The sequence below is a fragment of the Choloepus didactylus genome, chromosome 23 (genome assembly GCF_015220235.1).
Source record: "Choloepus didactylus isolate mChoDid1 chromosome 23, mChoDid1.pri, whole genome shotgun sequence".
Taxonomy (NCBI): domain Eukaryota; kingdom Metazoa; phylum Chordata; class Mammalia; order Pilosa; family Megalonychidae; genus Choloepus; species Choloepus didactylus.
Window position 1 is genome coordinate 18620092 of NC_051329.1, and position 20513 is coordinate 18640604.

The 20513-nt window shown below is 42.8% G+C and overlaps 1 protein-coding gene across 6 annotated transcripts in view; it reads right to left on the reverse strand.

The window, feature by feature from the left end:
* CIT (citron rho-interacting serine/threonine kinase) overlaps nucleotides 1-20513 on the reverse strand; it is a 176586-nt gene that overhangs the window by 89291 nt on the left and 66782 nt on the right. For all 6 annotated transcript variants that reach the window (XM_037816693.1, XM_037816692.1, XM_037816691.1 and 3 more), the window contains exon 10: nucleotides 10833-11016. In XM_037816693.1, coding sequence (XP_037672621.1) covers nucleotides 10833-11016 — 184 coding nt within the window. The remainder of the gene's footprint in view (nucleotides 1-10832; nucleotides 11017-20513) is intronic.

Below are 20513 nucleotides of genomic sequence, written 5' to 3' on the forward strand. Positions count from 1 at the left end.
CAATAACTTCCTAACTCATCTCCCTGAATCCAGCACTTGCCATACTCCGACCCACCCTCCACATGGTGGTCAGAAGATTCCTTTGTAAAATGAGAACCACCCATTCCTCATCCCTGAGGAAATTCCTGCAGGGGCTTCCCACTCATTGCAATTAGGGCCAAATCCAAGCCTACAAGGCCCGGCCTACCTCAACCAAGACCATGGTCCCCACGTGTCCTGAAACTCTGGTGGGGACACCCTCATGTTCCTTCTGTCCACTGGACACCCACGGGCTGGTCCCACCTCAGGGCCTCTGCCTAAAATATTCTTTCCGTTTATTTTCCATAACTGCCTTATTGTCATTCCAGTAGAATGTAAGGTCTGTGAGGGCAGGGACTTTTGTCTTTTTCTGTTCACTGCTATATCCCCAGCACATAAAAAGTGCTTGGCACATAATAGGCTTTCACACATTTGTTGGATGAATGAATGAATGAACAAATGAACAAACACCTGCCGCAACCAGAACATAAGCTCCCTGAGGACAGGGGCTTTGTCTGTTGTGTAGTCACTGCTGTATCCCAGCTTCCTTAACAGCATCTGGCACATCTTAAGAACTCAACATAGACTAACCTTGGGAAGTGACTCAACCTTCCTGAACAAATACTCAGTGCTCCACTCAGAGAGACGTTCCCTGGGCACCCAATGGAAGTGGCCATCCCCTGGTTCTCCCCTTCACAGTTCTCATTTCCTGAGAACACAAGCCACTGTCTGAAATGTTCTTATCTGTGTACTTACCCTCTGTTTCCCTGCAGTAGGATGCAAAATTCTTGAGGACAGGGACCTTGTCTTTCTTGTTTATAGTTACACCCCAAGGCCTGCAACAATATATTTGTTGAGTGGATGAATGAATGAATGAATGAATGGTGTGCCATGTACTTCTGTGCCCCAGGCAGCCTCGATTTAAAGGAATCCAAAATGAGAGGTGTGTTGGAGGGATGCCAGCCTGAATGGCTTTCTGGCCCTCGCCTGGGAGAGCACCAGCACTCGTTGTGGGACAGCAATGTTACCATGACCTCCACAGCCTCTCCCACAAGGGAGGCTCAGGCCCTTGCAAGTGGGGTGAGTACGTGACATCGCGGCTGGGTAGAGTCAATAGGCTCCTTCCCCAGCCTGAGCTCCAGATTCCACTGGAGAAAAACAGTCTCTGACATCCCACAGAAGCCTTGGGAGTGTCTTATGGAAGGCACAGGTCGCAATGGCACATCACAGACTCCATTCAGAGGAACAAACTGGATGGAGACGTTAGGACATCTGCCAGCTACCCCACGTGGAGCCTGATTCTCTTAATAGGCAGAAACCTGCCTGTAAAGTGGGAGCAGTGAGCAAACGGGAGTCGAAAGCCTATCTAGCCTCATCCTCACCCCTAAATAATGATAACGAATGTGCTCCAGGAGCTAACCCAAAGTGCTCTGATTCTTTAATTCCCCAGAGCAAACCTACCAGGTGGGCACTACTATAACCCCACTTTATAGATGAGGAAATTGAGGCTGAGAGACGTTAAACACCTGGTTCACACAGCTAGTGAGGGATAGAGCCCAGAGTTGAACCCAGGTCCATTTGATTCCAAAGCCTGAACTTTTAATGAGAATGTTAAGAGTTTATCCCAAAAAATAAAGAATGCTTACGTCAACACTAAAGTTAAAAGCTGGAAAAGTTAGCTACGCTCTGCCACGTACAAGCTGTATGACCTGAGGAAGTAACCTAAGCTTCTTGGCGTCATTTCTTTATCTGTAAAATAATGGAGTATTGCTGGAATTAAATGAGAATATTTGTCAAGCACTTAGAATAGCGTCTGGTACGGAGCAAATTTTCAGTCAAGTCAGCTCGTTCACCTTTATACCTAGACTATTTGAAGATTTCATGAGATAATATATGTAAAGCATGCAGCACAGTTGTGGGCACACAGCAAGTACTTGACTGATGACAGCTGCCATTAGCAGCTGGACAAACTGTGCAGAAGAAACTGGCAAAATCCCTGGCCACTTCCATCTAATTTAAGTCATAAAATGTTCATGGAAGATATGCAATGGACAAGGCATCATTTTAGACAAAAGAAGGAAGACACCATCTAACACCGGTTAGAATGGCTGCCATTAAACAAACAGGAAACTACAAATGCTGGAGGGGATGTGGAGAAATTGGAACTCTTATTCATTGTTGGTGGGACTGTATAATGGTTCAGCCACTCTGGAAGTCAGTCTGGCAGTTCCTTAGAAAACTAGATATAGAGTTACCATTCGATCCAGCGATTGCACTTCTCGGTATATACCCGGAAGATCGGAAAGCAGTGACACGAACAGATATCTGCACGCCAATGTTCATAGCAGCATTATTCACAATTGCCAAGAGATGGAAACAACCCAAATGTCCTTCAACAGATGAGTGGATAAATAAAATGTGGTATATACACACGATGGAATACTACACGGCAGTAAGAAGGAACAATCTCGTGAAACATATGACAACATGGATGAACCTTGAAGACATAATCCTGAGCGAAATAAGCCAGGCACAAAAAGAGAAATATTATATGCTACCACTAATGTGAACTTTGAAAAATGTAAAACAAATGGTTTATAATGTAGAAGGTAGGGGAACTAGCAATAGAGAGCAATTAAGGAAGGGGGAACAATAATCCAAGAAGAACAGATAAGCTATTTAACGTTCTGGGGATGCCCAGGAATGACTATGGTCTGTTAATTTCTGATGGATATAGTAGGAGCAAGTTCACAGAAATGTTGCTGCATTAGGTAACTTTCTTGGGGTAAAGTAGGAACATGTTGGAAGTTAAGCAGTTATCTTAGGTTAGTTGTCTTTTTCTTACTCCCTTGTTATGGTCTCTTTAAAATGTTCTTTAATTGCATGTTTGTTTTCTTTTTAACTTTTTTTTCATACAGTTGATTTAAAAAAGAAGGGAAAGTTAAAAAAAAAAAAAAGAAAGAAAGAAAAACAAGGAAAAAAAAAAGATGTAGTGCCCCCTTGAGGAGTCTGTGGAGAATGCAGGGGTATTCGCCTACCCCACCTCCATGGTTGCTAACATGACCACAGACATAGGGGACTGGTGGTTTGATGGGTTGAGCCCTCTACCACAGGTTTTACCCTTGGGAAGACGGTTGCTGCAAAGGAGAGGCTAGGCCTCCCTATGGTTGTGCCTAAGAGCCTCCTCCCGAATGCCTCTTTGTTGCTCAGATGTGGCCCTGTCTCTCTAGCTAAGCCAACTTGAAAGGTGAAATCACTGCCCTCCCCCCTACGTGGGATCAGACACCCAGGGGAGTGAATCTCCCTGGCAACGTGGAATATGACTCCCGGGGAGGAATGTAGACCTGGCATCGTGGGACAGAGAACATCTTCTTGACCAAAAGGGGGATGTGAAAGGAAATGAAATAAGCTTCAGTAGCAGAGAGATCCCAAAAGGAGCCGAGAGGTCACTCTGGTGGGCACTCTTATGCACACTTTAGACAACCCTTTTTAGGTTCTAAAGAATTGGGGTAGCTGGTGGTGGATACCTGAAACTATCAAACTACAACCCAGAACCCATGAATCTCGAAGACAGTTGTATAAAAATGTAGCTTATGAGGGGTGACAATGGGATTGGGAAAGCCATAAGGACCACACTCCACTTTGTCTAGTTTATGGATGAATGAGTAGAAAAGTAGGGGAAGGAAACAAACAGACAAAGGTACCCAGTGTTCCTTTTTACTTCAATTGCTCTTTTTCACTCTAATTATTATTCTTGTTATTTTTGTGTGTGTGCTAATGAAGGTGTCAGGGATTGATTTAGGTGATGAATGTACCACTATGTAATGGTACTGTAAACAATCAAAAGTACGATTTGTTTTGTATGACTGCGTAGTATGTGAATATATCTCAATAAAATTAATATAAAAAAAAAAAAAAAAAAAAAAAAAAAAAGAAGGAAGACATGGCCTTGGCCCTCGGTAAGCCTTGAGCAGCTTGGCCAGAACACAGGGGACAAGGAGGAGGCAGGACTGATGAGGCAGCCCGGCTCCTGGTATGCCAGGCCTTGAATGCCAAGCTCAAGAGCAGCTGTTCACTCTGTGCACCCTGTGATGCCACTGAACATCCGAGCAGGCAAACGGCATCATCCAACCTGTGTCTGGAAGAATTCCGCCCTCTGTGGAGAATGGAGCAGAGCTGGGAAAACCGGAAGAGCAGATGAGGGATGGTGGTGAGGACAGAAAGACGGGCATGGATGCAGGTGCCATTCCCGAGGCAGAATTTAGAGGATTCGGCAATTGATGGGATGGTAGAGGAAGGGGGAAAGAGTTTAAAATGACTCAGTTTACCTGCCAAGATGGGTAGGAAAGTGGTAGTTTCTGAAAAGATGAGGAAGTCAAAATTGGCACCTAGTGATTTACTGAGTGAGTGAGTCTGTTGGGAAGGGATGGTTAGAAACTGGGAAAACATGCTGGCAAGAATGAACATAGCACACATTGGGAAAGGACATGGGAAAGTGAGAGTTCAAGTCAAGTAAGTAAATGAAATAGGGGCTAATGACTACATTCCAAGCGCCTGAAACAGAGGATGACAGTCACCATGAAAGAGTGAGAATGATAGGGAGAGACATATAGGAGGAAAACCAAGCTTCTGCAAAGCAGAAGAGAAGTCGAAAGTTTCAAGAAGGAATGTGGTAACTAATGGTATCACATGGCCAGGTGCAAATCACTAGCTTTGGTGGATTGGCGTAACCCATGGCTCCTGAGACAGTAATTTCAGTGGAGTTGTAGGGATGGAAAAAGAGGCACTGAATGTAGGCTACTCTTTCAGGAAGTTTGTCAGAGAAAGGAAGGGGTGAGATGTCAGGGCGATAAAGACAAGTAAAGCAGTAAGAACCGAGAGAAATTCACTTACGCAAAGGAAGAGTTGCCAAACTGGCGCAGAGCTTGGGAACATATAGCACCATTTAGTCAATTACTGTCGTCTTAAGGGATCCGAGGCAACCATGCAAATTAGCATGTGTAGGCCAGCAAAATGCACTTGACAGATCTTTCGGAGCCTGATGTTCAGGACTGGGCTAAGATGGTTTGGATTAGATTTCCTAAAGGTATCTTTAACATAAATGAGAAGGCGGTAGAATGGTCCTGCCAGGCCTGCAAGGCAAGCACACGCAGTCTAAATAGAGAAGGAATAAGGAAAGCAGAACAAGATGTGCTTGACTGAGAGAAAGAAGAAATTGAATGAGTGAGAGGAGAGAATTTAACACACAGAGGCAAATGTCAGATATCTGATCCACATAGTGGGGGAATGGAAATGCAACACAAGGCACTTCAGGATGGTAATCACTGGCAAGCACAAGTGTTGTTTTGTTTTGTTTTGTTTTGTTTTGTTCAACTTATTTGAGAAGTACAGGGGATGCATGCCTTTGGGTACCAGAGAAGATTCTGGAACGGTGACACTGCGAACTACTTAAAAAATCAAAACACAGATGAGGCTCTTTGCTGTAGAGATCTGGAGGCAGCACATACAATGACAAAGAGCCTTTGGCTAGATGTGGGAAAGGAAAACAATTTTTAGGGGAAGATACTTTAGTCCCCAGCAAAAAAGAAGTAGGACTCACTGGAGAAGGTCAGGCCATCTCCCACTGGATTAACCCATGGCAGGATAGATGACTGCGAGGCAATCAGAAGTACAAAACATAGGTTTGAGTAGAAACGGATCAGGGAATCATTAACATTTCAAGAGGTGCAGACATAAAAATGATTTGTGTTTATTCACCAAATGCTTCTTGAGCAGTCTGTATATGAGCAGCCCAAAGATATGGTGGAGAGCAGGGCCAACACAGTTCCCTGTCCTCACCAAGCCTACACTCTAGCAAATGAGAACTCCCAGGCAAAAAGTGTGGGTGTGTGTATACCCCAGGCAAGAATCCCTAAGGGAGAAGAGGAAGAAATCAGAGAAACCAGAGAGCTACACGGTTCACCTACTCAATAAACTCCCAGCTCCCTGAGATTTAAAATAAAACCCAGAGTTTCATCTGTCAGCTCTTGTCCCTACTCCTTGCCCCAAACTCATTGCCCATCATTCCCCATGATGGGCCTCCACTTCTGACAAGCCTGTGAACTTGGGGGTGCTGCACAAATTTCCTACTTTCTCATCTCTATGGTGTTTATACCTAGCAGCACAGCACAGTGACTGAGAAGAGAGTCTGGGGCCACACTGCCTGGATTTGGGCCCCAGCTGTGCCACTCATAGCTGTGTGACCTTGGGTACGTTGCTTAAATTCTTTGGTCTTAGTTTCCTCACATATAAAATCAATGGTAATAGTACCTCCCTCTTGGGCTACTGTGTAGATTAGATGAGTTAATATGTGTGAAGTGCTTGGACCAGAGGCTGGCACCTGAAATCACTCCACCCAACTGAAATTCTCTCTCTACCTTTCTCTCCATCGAGCGAAATCCATCTTTTTTGTTTGTTTGTTTTTAAAGCTGAGCCATATATTTTGCTTTCCATCACTAACTTAAAAGTTCAAAGTTCCAACACGTATTTACTGAGGGTCCACAATGAATGTCCTGTGTTCCAGGAAAACCAGTGGGATAAAACTTGGCCCACTCTAGGGACCACATCTATTTAGGGAAATGGACAGACACCCCAAGGAAGATCATCACTGCCACTTGGCAAGAATTAGGAATTGGCATTACCCACTACATGTCCCCCATTGCATCCTGCCTTACCCTGCTGACTCTCCTAAGCAGTTAGACATTCAACCGGTACTGGATTATTCTGCAGTGAAGGTGCTTGCTTTGTGTTTCCTGAATCGTTTCACACACATATGCTGTGACTCGCTCAACTGGATGAGAAGGTACTCTTCTGAGACTGGGACTTCCAAATCTGTCCTCCACTGTCAATCCACTCCTCCCCAACCACCTTTTACCACCCTGTACTTGGTAACTGCATATTAACCCTTGCGGTTGGTCAGGACTTTCAATAAGCACCTCTAACAGAAAATTTCCAGTGCCTGGGAAGCTGGACATCTGGTGTGGCAGGACTTTGGACTAAGTTTTGCCATGTCCTTTCCATATCCTCTGGGTATGCATAAAAGGACACTATGCATATATTAACTAGCATATTACTGTAAACAAAAATATCAACAGTGAATGTTTATTGAGGCTTTTCCATGTGCCAGGCACTGGGCCAAGTGCTTCCATATTTCATTTAATTTTCCCAACAACTCTAAGTGCGGGTATCATTATCACTCTCTTTGAAGTTGTGGCAACTGGCATGCAAAGAAGCTCCAATAGAGCTGAGAAGAGGTATCCAAAGGCGGGTTTCCTGAAATCTGGCGAAGGCAATGGTGACGGTCATTTCTCATTCCTCCAATGTGTGCGAATGGCTGACTCCATAACTACATTTTCAGATCCACCCAAAGCTAAGGAAAAAGCCCTAAATCTAATGAAAGAGAGAGAGCCCCCTTCCAAAAAACAGCCTCCGCCGACACTGTCATCCTACAAATTCTAGGCTCATCAAGATTTCATGGCTCTCCTGCAATTTCCAACTTTTCCAGAAGCAGAAAACCAGTTAATGTAAAACTAACAAAATATAAAACCATCTGTTTTTTCCCCTTCTATAGTTTACATTGAAGGTTTGCAGAAATATACGGTCTGTTTCAGCAAGAGTTTAAATTGGGCAATATCGCAGATCTAGGAGGAAGGAGGAAAGACTCAAAGAAATGTACCCCATGCTGACAGGGGAGGGAAGAGAGCTGGTACCCATTTTATTTTTAAACCTTTAACATACTGATTTCTATTACTACCCTACTATCATGAAGTTCAGGCGAATGGCAGCTCAGGTGGACATCCAGGCATTCCAGGCTTAAAAGGAAAAAAGGCACCAGATATTCGCACACCAGCCTAACTTTGCCAGATTCCCACCCCAAAAGACAAGCAAACCTAGTTCTCTAGAATCCTCCTGGCTCCCTCCAACTCAAGCTGCAAGGAACTCCCCCTACGCCTCACAGATTGAAATGCTGACATCAAGAGTCTTGCCAAACCTAAAATAAGGATGCACTCTCAGTGGCTGGCTTCAAAATTGTCTGGGGTCCTGAAAAGGGATCCTAAACTATGACAAGCGATCACCGCAATTAAAATCATTCCTGCTGCCGTACTCTCCATGAGCATTCATAATTCATTCAGCTCCACCTCAGAGCATTTCATTCAATTCACTGGTAACAAAATCTGGGGTCAATTTACCCAGCACAATAACAGCAGCATCTGCGATTTCCTCAGCGGTGTGAAGAGCGAGTAACAACACAGGTAATCGACGTGTATAAATAAAAACCTGTGATGACGAAAACAGGAAGGAAAGAAGCAGCAACTCAGGAAGAAACGCCAAGTCTCTGGTGGCAAAGCAGTGCCCACAAAAACACCTCTCTCCCGTCTCCAAATGAATATTGTAACTGTATTTCAACAAGACCACAGAGCTACTAAGTAATTTGGTCCCTGCATCTTTTGTGTATGGGATTTCTAAATAATCATAACCCAACTTGTCCAGGATGCCCCACATCCAACAGGTGGAGTGAATTTCTAAAACAACCCTGGAGGTTTCACCCCTAGGATTGCCCCATGGCACAGCAAGCAGCCAAATCAGACTGCAACATCGCATTAAAAGGTATAAATGAGAGAAAACCTTTCTGATAACAACTCCAAATTGCCATGGAAAAGACAACAAAGTTCCCCAAGAAGACAGGAGTACTCCAATTCCATCTTCTAGATAAGAAATACACATTTTTGTTTGCATGTACTTTTTAATGAGAATCTGATTAAGCATTCTGTTAGGGCACTAACAGAAGCTCACTTTATGCTCTGGAGACGTATTTTGAACTACCAAAGGTGAAAAAGCATCTCCTCAAATACAGTGAGCAAGATTAACACAATCTGGGGGAAAGGACTATGAGTCAATTAAACCGACAAATGTTTCTCAAGTGCCTCGGCCTTAATGCCAGAGAGCATCCTTAACTGAGCTTTCCATGAGAAGGAAGAAGATGCAATTACAGTCTTCCTGAAAAATAAGCAATTAATCACATACTGCCTCAGATTAATTGCAATGCCTAAAACCCCCCACATCGTTCTGCCCATGCTCCTGGCATCTAACTCCCTCGGTCCTTCCTGGTTTTCCCTCTGACCAGGCCAGCTCTCTACTAACCAGAACTAGAACCCTCCACACATCTTCCTCCCAACCAATGTGTGACCTTCAGTGTGCTGTGTGTGTCAAGGTTATGCTGGCCGCGAACCGCATGTCCTTTAATATCAGGCCTCCACTTCTGCCCTGCTCCCTGAGGCTAATGCAGGACCTCCCAGCCCTGCTGGGCCATTTCAACTTGATCCGACGGCACATTCAACAGCTAGTTAGCTCTCTGCCTCTCCTGTCTTTGTACAGATCGCGTTGGGGTTGTAGAGCATATCAGTCAGACCAGCACAGCCAACACTGTTAACCCAGATTTTAAACCCAGCCCCCAGGGAGGGAGTTAAAGAAGGACCACCTCATCATTCAACATGAACACCTTTCTCCAATGCAGTCACAGCCCACAACACTGTTTCATCTAATGCCTGAGTCCCACAGTGGTCTGAAACCTTTTCAGGAATATTACAGTCAAGACAGCACCCATGGGGGGACACCATCCAGGAACCAGCAAGACATCTCTTCAAATCCATTTCTAAGCTACAAGCACAGCAAATGGGGACTGAATGCCGCTGAGGAGAAAAATCAGATTCTGCTGGTCTCCTAAAGTGGGCAGCAACTCGTTACTCAACATTTCCCCAAGAGCTTCAGCCAGGGTGGCTGGGGAATAACACAGCCAGTCCAAGACCTTCCCAGGGATCTTGACCTCCCCGAGAAGAGAATGTCATCATATCATGAAGGGATGAAGCAAGACCCTGCACTTTCACGATCACGGAGGCTTCTGCATTTCAGAGAAATTCCGGCAGGCTGGAAGCCAGGCACCTCCAATCCCAAGCACCGGACTAATGGGTTTTCCATTAGCTTTTACAAGAACAAGAACGGAGAAGGATCTACCAGGTCAAGAGGCTTAAAGTGATATTTATACCTCCATTTTCTTGGCTCATGGTTTTGTGGGGGCTTTTTTTTTTTTTGCCCCTGTGAAGCCCAATTTCTGTGAATCAGTGACTCTCCTCCATCACACTCCCTCCCGGCAGCTTGCGGTAACGGGGCTTTTTCTGACAGTCAGGGCTCTGCCAGCTGGGAAGGGTTTGGCCACCCGATCCCTGACCTCGCAGCAAGCTTCAGGAAGAGCTGAGCATCGGCTCCGTTAGAGCTCGGGTGCAGCCACTTGCAGCTCCGTTAAACCCAACACGAAACCTTAGGTTAATGATACATAGTTTTTTTAGGATTCTTTCAATCCAGAAAAGATAGCAACCTCCATCCACCCACCTGAGAGACAGGGAGACACAGAGATGGAAAAATAGATGGATAGCTCATCTAAACTCTGGTACATTGCTCCTTCCACCAAGGAGCTGCACTGCTAGAAACTCCGCTATTGCCGCCCCTCTAAAGAAGATCAAAGACTGAAAAACTAACCCAAAGTACCCAATTGACAATTATGATATGCTACAGACAGGAACAAGCTACCTTAAACATGGCAAAATGAGAAGATTAACAGTCTACCCCTCCCCAGCGCAAACAGGTAAACTGCTTTCCAAATGCAGGCTGATGAAAAGCTTCCCTCCACCGCACTCCCCCAACCCTCCCACCGCCAGCCGCTTTGCCTCTGCATGCCTTGCATCCATGCAGGTCCCTTAGAAAGTCAAATTTCCACTTACTCAGATCTACCAAGAATCCCCAGCGCCTTGCTGTACGAAAACCCCACAAACGGCAGTTCTTCGCCCGAGAAACCTGAGGGGTTCAGCTGGCACGGAAAGGATGAATCCCACGAATTCTTCTCTGGTTCATCAAAATTGGAGGTGTCATCATCAGACTTGAGGGTGGGAACGAAGGGGGGAGGAGCTGGTTAAAGAAAAACAAGGAGAAGGTGGGGGAGAAAAAATTCAGACAGATTCAACACTGTTGCAGAGGAAAACGTCTTACTCCTTCAGCCTTCGCGGTGGCACTGCAGCGCCTGCTTGCAATCTAGCTCACACAGGCAGACCCAGCCAGGGCTCCTCCAGCAACAAGAGATTAACCCCTTCTCTGCCAACATGGCCACCAACCTGCAGACTGGCTGCCTTCCTGCTGGGGTGAGCCCAAGGATCAACTCGAACAGGTTATCTGGTCGAGTGAGAGCGCTTGGGAACTCATTTAGGCAGGCTGCTCATGCCGGATATTTCCAGAAGGCTTCTACGGAACCCCACCTGGCTGATGCCTGCATGCCAGCGGACTTAAATCTATTCATTCCCCCTTGCAGACAGGTCTATAGGATTAGCGTTTGGTGATAACTGCTGAAATGAGACGGAATTTCTACACTTCATGGGTTAACCAGAATGGGAGAAAGGAACGGGCAGGAGGATTTTTAAGGACCTGTAACTCATGTTCAGACAGCACCGCAGACTGGCTCATTCATACCCCGATGAGTATACTCGGGGATCTTATTAACCACTTTTTTTTTAAGTTCATTATCCCTCCTCCCCAGCTCCATCGTGCCCACTGAATCCACTGCAGTTTAATTAACATAATGAACATCAGCCAACTAAAGTTCTTCCCACTGATTTACGGCGCCCCTGCGCGCCGGCGGTGGGGATGCACGGATGGACATCTGCAGCACAGGTCCTACCTCCTTAGGGCATGATTCCCGGCTAGGGGCATCTTACATCTTCCCGCTTCCTGCCGACCTACTACGCTCTCTCGGTCGCGGAGGCGGACAATCGGCCATCCGTCACCAGGAAACTGCCCACTGCGGCGGGCTCCCGGGGGCGTAGCCACCAGAAGCGTCCCCACTGCTGCGCACTGAGGCTTCCGTGGCGGGCCGGCCAGTGCGCCTTGGTGAGCCGGGTGCGGGCATCACAGCCCCTGCAGTGCAGGCTTCGTGCTCCCCGCTCCCTGCGTGCGTGCTCTGTCTGTAACCCCGCCTGGCCCCCTGAGACGCCGGGGCCAGGGCCGATCTGAGTGACAGGGCAGCATGAGTCACCGCCTGGGCTAGAGCTCCCCCTAGGACAGTTGTCACAGCCACTCACAGCCCAGGTTTCTTTTTTTAACTCCTCGCTTTCTGGACAGAGCCGTGAGCCAAATAGGAGCAGCGGTCTGTTGTCAGCTTACAGACAAAAAAAATCGGGATGTTTCCGAAGTTCCCAAAATGACAATGTCCAAGCAGCGTCAGGAAGTAACTGGAGAGGGGAAGGGAGGCAGAGGGGAGAGGAGATGAATCCAGAAGTCTGCCTGCTCCCAGATTGTGCAAAAGAACATTCTCAGAGCTTCAGGTGAGTGAGATGAGAAGGGTGGAAAATGGAAAATATGTGCAGTACCAGAAAATTATTGAAAACCTCCAAGCTCTCGCAAGAGAACTTAAATCTTCCCTGTTACTGTCAGAATCTACTTGCTTAATGCTTTAAAAATTTACTGATGGAAAGAAAAATTCGACTGAATGCTTCAGCCCACTTACCATGGGTACCTCCATCAGCACAGGCTCAAACCCAATCTAATTTCAATTACCCAATGTCTTTTTTAAAAGAAAAAAGAAATGTAAGTTACATTTCCTAAAGATCAAAAGGAAGTTTCCTACCCCAAAATAAGGAAACTCAGATAAAAACTGAGATTCATGGAGAAAAACTTGCAGATGTTATGGAATATTATCTAATCTAAGACGAAACCAAAGCAGTGAATGGCACAAGCTCTGGAATCTGATGCATGGTCCCAAATCCCAGCTCCACCACTCACTAGCTCTGTGACCTTGGCAAAATCACTCAACCTCTCTGATCCTCAGTTTCAATATGGGGATAATGATAGTAGCTACCTCCAAGGGCTTAGCACAGTTCTTAGCACACAGAAAACTCTTTATAAAGGTACCTACTATTATTATTAATGCTCCCATGATATGTATATATGACAAATCTTTCCATTATTGAAAGCTAACAAGATACAGCAGAATCTGTACTTGAATATTCTTCTTTCCTGGAAAAGGCACAGACACTCCCATGTGGATGTTTGTGTTAATCATATCACATCAGCAAATTCCTAGCAGAACTTTAATTCCCTTTTCACCATATACTAATTTATCTTTAGGAGACAAAAACAGAATCCCATTTCTGTGTGAGGAATATGATTAATATAGGGGTAGGAGCCACCATCAGTGAAATAATTATGATTTAGAAATTCCATATAATAAAACAGGATTCGTTTATAAAACGCCACCATGCTCAAAACTAGCATCATGTAATCAGAATTACAGAAAAGAGCCACATACTCTTCAAGATAAAAGGAAAGAAAAATCAAAGTAAAATACACTAACTGGTAACATGTGAGATGCTCAAAGGACAGAATAAAATCTAGGGATGTAAACCTCTAAACAGATAGACAGTTAAGTACAACGGGAAACTGAGAAAACAGGATATCTAAGGGCCACAGTCAGCAGGGAAAAGAGTCACAGCCTCAACAAAAGGGAAGTGGGAGAACTGGAAACACTCTACCATGAGGAAGTGACCAGGAAGCTCACCATTTCACATTGTCCAGGGCCCTTTAGGAGGAAAGAAATGTGGCAACCAGTAAGACACTATAACCCCAGGTGCGGGGCGTATATGAACAGTATCCTGCATGGGATAAGGACTAAAAACCAGGAAATTAACATTAAAAAAAAAAAAGAGTCAATAAAGAGAATGACAATTAAAATGCAATCCATATTCCTAGACCAGAACTAATTATAGAGGAAAAAAGGCCCAAAAGGACATTATTGGGACATAAGAAAAAACCTGGAATATAGACTGTCAAGCTTTATATCAAGGTTAAACTGCTTGAACTTGATAACTGTACTTAACATGGTTACATAATATCTTTGCTCTCGGAAATGCACATGGAAGTATTATGTGTTCAAGGGGCGTGATGTATACAACCTACTCCAAATGTTTGGAAAACAGATGGAAAGATGGATAGAATGACATGGCAAATGTGGAAAATGTTAAAAGTTGGTGCATTTGGATATGTAGATAGGAGGGTATGTTGAAGTTCTCTGTATAGGTTTTGTATTATTTTTGCAAATATCCTTTAAGTTTCTAATTATTTCAAAATACAAAAAAAAAATTAATATAAATACTAGTCTAGGATCACTGAACTCGTAGGGTACTGGCAGACACGTGAAAAATAACTTGGAGGGACACTCTCACAGTCCAGGGCTCACAAGATTCACATCAAACACACACACACACACACACACACACACACACACACACACAATTTCTGCTGAGAACAAGTTCACAATAAAAAAGTAAAAACCAAAAACTATACAAAACAAGGAAAATAAACCACATGAGGATGGTAAACTATATGAAGGAACATCAGCAGATAGAAGAAATGGTAGAATCAGCTCTCCAAAAACCACAGATAATACAATTCAAAAGAGACTGCAAAAAAAATTTTAACTTATTATCACAATCAGTGAGTAGAAGTTCTAATAAAAGAAAAAACACTCTGAAAAAGGGCCAAGCAAATTTGAAAAGGGACCAAATAGAACTTTTAGAAATGAAAAATATTGTTATTGAATTTGAAGTTAATAACTCACTAGATGTGTTAAACAGATAGATAAAGGTGAAGAGAAAATCAGTGAACTAGCAATTAGATCTGAGGAAATCATACAGGAACATGCTACTCAAAGCAGCATGCCCAACACACAAGCCCAAAATAAGACACACGCAGAAAGGACCAGGGAGACCCTTCTGCTGTGGCCTAGCGCTATTCTCTAAACTCGCTGTATGGATAAGCCTGTAGGAGAGAACCTGGACAGATCAATCTCTAAGACGGCTAAGAAAAAAGGTATTTTCTTTTTTCCTTCCCCCCCCACCCCCATTGTTGTTATCTCCTGGCATTCAAGGAAAGCTCTGTCATAACACTAGTTAGATACACAAGCTTAAGGAATAGACACCTCAAAGTCTAAATTCCAGTGACAACACATTAAAATACCAAAATGCTCAGGTTTCAACAAAAGATTTAAAAATGTACCAAGAAACAGGAAGTGATGGCCCAGGCAAAGGAAAAAATTAAAGCATTATAAATGATCAATGAGGGGAATCAGACCTACAACATTCCAGATAAAGACTTTTAAAACAATGGTCCTTAATATGCTCAAAGAGTTAAAGGAAAACATGGACAAAGAGCAAAAGAAGATCAGGAAAAAGGATAGATGAAGACAAAGAGAATATCAAAATAGAGATGGAAAACATGAAAAGGAACAAATAGAGGTGAAGACCACAGTAATAGAAATTTAAAATTCTCCAAAAGGGCTCAACAGCAGATTGGAACTGGCAGAAGAAAGACTGAGCCTGAAGATAAGTCAACTAAAATCATCCAGTCTGAGGAGTACAAACAGGAAAGAATGAAGAAAAAGAGAAGAGAGCCTGATGTACCCATGGGATACCATGAGGTGAACCAATATACAAACTGTGTTATCCCAAAAGGAGAATATAGAGAGAAAGGGGCAGAAAGAATATTCATAGAAATAATGGCTGAACAGGTCCCAAATTTAATGAAAGACATGAATATACACATCCAAGATGCTCAGCAAGCTCCAGAGTAAACCCAAAGAGAGCCACACTGTGCCATGTTCTAATCAAATTGTTGAACGCCAAACATAAAGAGAATTCTGAAAGCCACAAGAAAGACATGTCACATACAAGGTTGCAATGTGTCACATAAAAGGGAGCCTCAATAAGATTAAATGCCAATTTCTCATCAGAAACCACAGAGGCAAGGCAGCAGTGGTAAAATAGATTTAAAGTACTGAAAGCAAAAAATTGCCAACCAAGAATTCTATATCCAGCAAAATTCTCTTTCAAAAATAAGGGAGGCTTGAGGGACAGGGGGAAGGGGTCAGAGATAGAGATATTAAATTCCCCACCTGGGGAATTCCTGATATTCCTGCAAGCATTGGGGACGACCAGTTTGGTGGGCCATGCCCTCGGTCTGGGGCTTGCCCTTATGAGACTTGTTCCTGCCAAGGAGAAGCTGAGCCTACTTATAATTGCACCTAAGAGTCACCCCCAGAGAACCTCTTTTGTTGCTCAGATGTGGCCACTCTCTCTAAGCCAACTCTGCAGGTAAACTCACTGCTTTCACCCCTACATGAGACATGATTCCCAGGGGTGTAAATCTCCCTGGCAACATGGGACCTGACTCCTTGGGATGAGTCTGGCCCTGGCATTGTGAGATTGAGAAAGACTTCTTGGACCAAAAGGGGAAGAGAAACGAAACAAAATAAAGTTTCAGTGGCTGAGAGATTTCAAATATTGAGTCAAGAGGTCACTCTGGAGGTTATTCTTATGTGTGCCAGTTTGTATACATTATGTCCCCCAGGAAAAAAGCCATATTCTTTAATGGAATCTTGTGGGGGCATATTTATTAATCTTTCTGATTAGGGTGTGACCTCTTGATTGAATGTTTCCATGGAGATGTGACTCACCCAACTGTAGATAATACCTTTGATTAGATTATTTCCATGGAGTTGTTACCCCACCGATTCAGTGTGGGTCTTAATTAAATCACTGGAACCCTATAAGAGCTCAGACGCAAGGAGCTTAGTACTGCAGCTGAGACAGACATTTTGGAGATGGCCATTGAAAGCAGACTTGCTGATGCTTTGGAGATGCTAGCCCAGAATTTGGCCCAGAGAAGCTAAGAGAGGAGATAACACCCTAAGAACAAGATTTTGGAGAACATCATTTTGAAACACAACCTGGGAACAAAGGAAGAAGATGTCAGCCACGTGTGTTCCCAGCCAACAGAGGTGTTCCAGGCGCCGTTGGCCATTCTTCAGTGCTGATGCCTTAGTTTGGACACTTTTGTGGCTTTAGGACTATAACTCTGTAATCAAATAAAACCCCTTTTATAAAAGCTAATCCATTTCTGGTATTTTGCATAATGGCAGCATTAGCAAACCAGAACTTTATGCATTATATGAGTATCCCTTTTTAGTTTTAGTTTATTAAAATAGCTAGAAGGAAATGTCTGAAACCGTTGAACTCTAACACAGTAGCCTGGATTCTTGAAGATGACTGTGTAACTAGATAGCTTTTATGGTGTGACTGTGTAATTGTGAAAAACCTGTGATCCCTTTATTCAATGTATAGAAAGATGAATAAGAAGATAACGGGGATAAGGAGTATGGGGTGTTTTGGGTGTTATTTTTATTTTTTATTTATTTTTATTTTTTGGAGTAATAAAAATGTTCATAAAGTGTGGTGAAGAATGCATGATATTGTGAAACACTGATTGTACACTTAGGATGATTATCTAATATGTGAATATATCTCAATAAAATTGCATTTTAAAAAATGAGGGAAGGATTAAAACAGTGCTAGATAAATAAAAGCCAAGGGATTCTGTCACCACTAGACCAGCCCTTCAAGAAGTGCTAAAGGGAGTTCTGTTAAGTTGAATGGAAAAGACACCAGACTGAAAAGACAAAACTGACTGAAACCACATGAAGAAATAAAGATCTCTGGTAAAGATAATGACACGGGTAAATATAAATACCAGTGCTATTGTATTTTTATTTCTAACTCCACTTTTTACTTCCTACAGAATCTAAAAGGCGTATGCATAAAATGTAATAATAAATCAATGGTTTTGGACACATAATGTATAAATATGTAATTTGTGATAAGAAATACACAAAGGTGGGACAAAGGGATAGGAACATAGTTTATGCAACAAGCTACTTTAGTTAAATTGGTATCAAAGTAAACAAGATAGTTATAGATTTAGGATGTTAAATTTAAGACCCATGGTAACCACAAAGAAAAGATAATTTATGCAAACTCACAGAGACAGAGCACAGGTCACCAGAGGTGTGGGGCAGGGGCAATGGGGAGTTAATGGAGTTGAGAAGGGAAGATTTATGTTATATTTAAGTTTCCATAATTAAAAAAAAAATAAAAACTAAAGAGTTAATGACAATTAAATACAATATATGACTCTGGATGGGTTCTAACAAGGGAGAACAAATGGATAAACAGGATATTATTTGGGCATAAGAAAATACTGGAATATACAATGTACTCCTTTTTATCAATGAGACATTTCTTGAACTTGATAACTACACTTAAGGTGACTACATAAGTAAATATTCTTGTTCATAGGAAATGTACAGGGAAGTATAACGTGTTCAAGGAATATAATATATGCAATCTGCCTCAAATGTTCAGAAGATATAGACTTCTCAGACACACAGAATAGCATGGCAAAGGGGGCAAAATGGGTATCTGGGGTTGGTAGGGGTATGCTGGAGTTCTTTGCATGGGGTATGTATTATTTTTTGTAACTGTCCTTTAAGTTTGAAATTATTTCATAATAAAATTTTTTTTAAAATAGGGTTCTGGGTAATTGAAACGCTATTAGATTTGAGTCTGTGTTGATCAGTGTACAATGGCACCCTGGCACTTAGAAATAGTGCCAGGCACATAATGGGTCCACGATAAATATTTGCTGAATATATAATTACATGACTAGAAAATGGCCTTACAAAGGAGAACTTCTAACAGAAGAGAGCTTCTAGAGATCACAAAGAAGGTACTTGGTGTTTAAATTAAATAAAGAAGTTTTAAAAGTCTAGATTGTTCTGTCTGAAAATTATGTTAATAAGTGCCTATATTCATATTTTCTGGTACAGTGTTAGGAAATCATGTGCGCACCCCCACTCTCCCACCACATTCGCTAAAGACAAATAAGTTGTAGATGAAACCACTACTGTTCATTGGTAAAAGCCACTAAGCAAAATTGAAAAAATATTTCCTAGCATATATTTTAAAAGAAATTGCCTATGCTTGAGGTAATATCAGCGCACATTCTCCTTAGTGGCAGAGGCTATACAAATGACTTCTTGAGGTCTCCCCCACCCCCAATGATAAGATAGATGGCAGAACAGGGATTTCAGAAATAAAGAGCTATTTTAAGAGCTGTAGTTAATTTCTCTTCTATAAATTCTTTTTTTTTTTTCATCCTGACATTTATTGGAAGCTTTTGCGGTAAAATATTTATTGTTTTCAAAAAAATCCAAAAAGAAAAAACAACGAGCAAAGAAAAACCAAATGGATTTGTCCTTTCAGGCTATACTGTTTTCTGACATGCTCTGTTGAGCTCCATTTACCCTGTTCCTACTTTAGATTTTTCAACATACCAGACAAACATTAATATTAAGAATATGAAACATTTTCTAATTTTGGTAGAGTGTTTATCACCTGCTTTCCAAACTGGAACATAAGCTCCATGAAGAAGGGATTTTGTGATGTTAACCACTACACTTACTCCACCTAGAATAGCACGTGGCTGTTCTTAGTAATTGTTCAACGTCTATTTTGTTAAAGGGATGAATGAACAGCAAAGACCTTAAATGAGGGGCAATTTCTTAGACCCAAATTGGGCTATTCAGTGCAACATGGGACTTTATGGAAACTAAGTATTAGTATGCCTCAGAATACCCAATTTAGTTATGAAGAAATGGCAGATTAAAAAAAAAAATCTGAGTCTAGATATAGCTCATAAAATTCCTAAGATTTTCAGTCATCACTGAAAGAGACACTAGTGCTGAGCTGTGTGTAGCAGTAGAAAATGAGTAACAGCCAGCACAGTGCCATAAAGGCCAAAGACAGATAAATATTGTGTGATGATATCACGAATCAGGACTGTGCCTGGAACGCAGTGGGCATTTCATAAATATTAAATCAAGAAACATTTTCACTTCACTCTATCAACCATGATGTTTCCGCATCATAAAAAAGCAGGTAATTGACTACATGCTAAAGGAAGCTAAAGGAAGACTTCCAAAAAGTATCTGTCTTCCAGTTGCTTAAAATCCAAGGCAGCAATGCGTTCACCCTTACCTCTGTTATGAAGACAGGACTGCAAAACAAGTGAAGAGGAGGATGTTTATGTCATTTAGAGGTCAGGGTGTGGGGGTGAAAAGCAGAGAATATGTACCCAGAGTGATGGCGAGTTTTGCAGATGTGGATGCAGTGAGTTTTTGTGTGTTCCTGCAGAAAGTGTCATGCAGGTGACTGAATCTCAAGAGCTGGTTAAAGGGTAACTCCATGAGCTGGAGTGGGGAAGAATGCTACTTTAGAAAAGCCACTGAAGCCAGAGCAGTGGCCCAAGACAGCTGGTGGGTAACGAGGCTGGGGAATAAGGGAAAGTGGGATGTTGGCTGGACCCTGAAGCGGGAAACCTTGGATTGGATTGGCACAAGGGACTACCAGAGAGTTTTAGAGAGCTGGGTCGGTGTCAGTGGCAGAGACTGACATGATCATTTCAATAGTGATGGCCAGAAGAGGTCAGTGCTAGAAACTTTAAGGGACAAGTCTACAGCAGTCAAC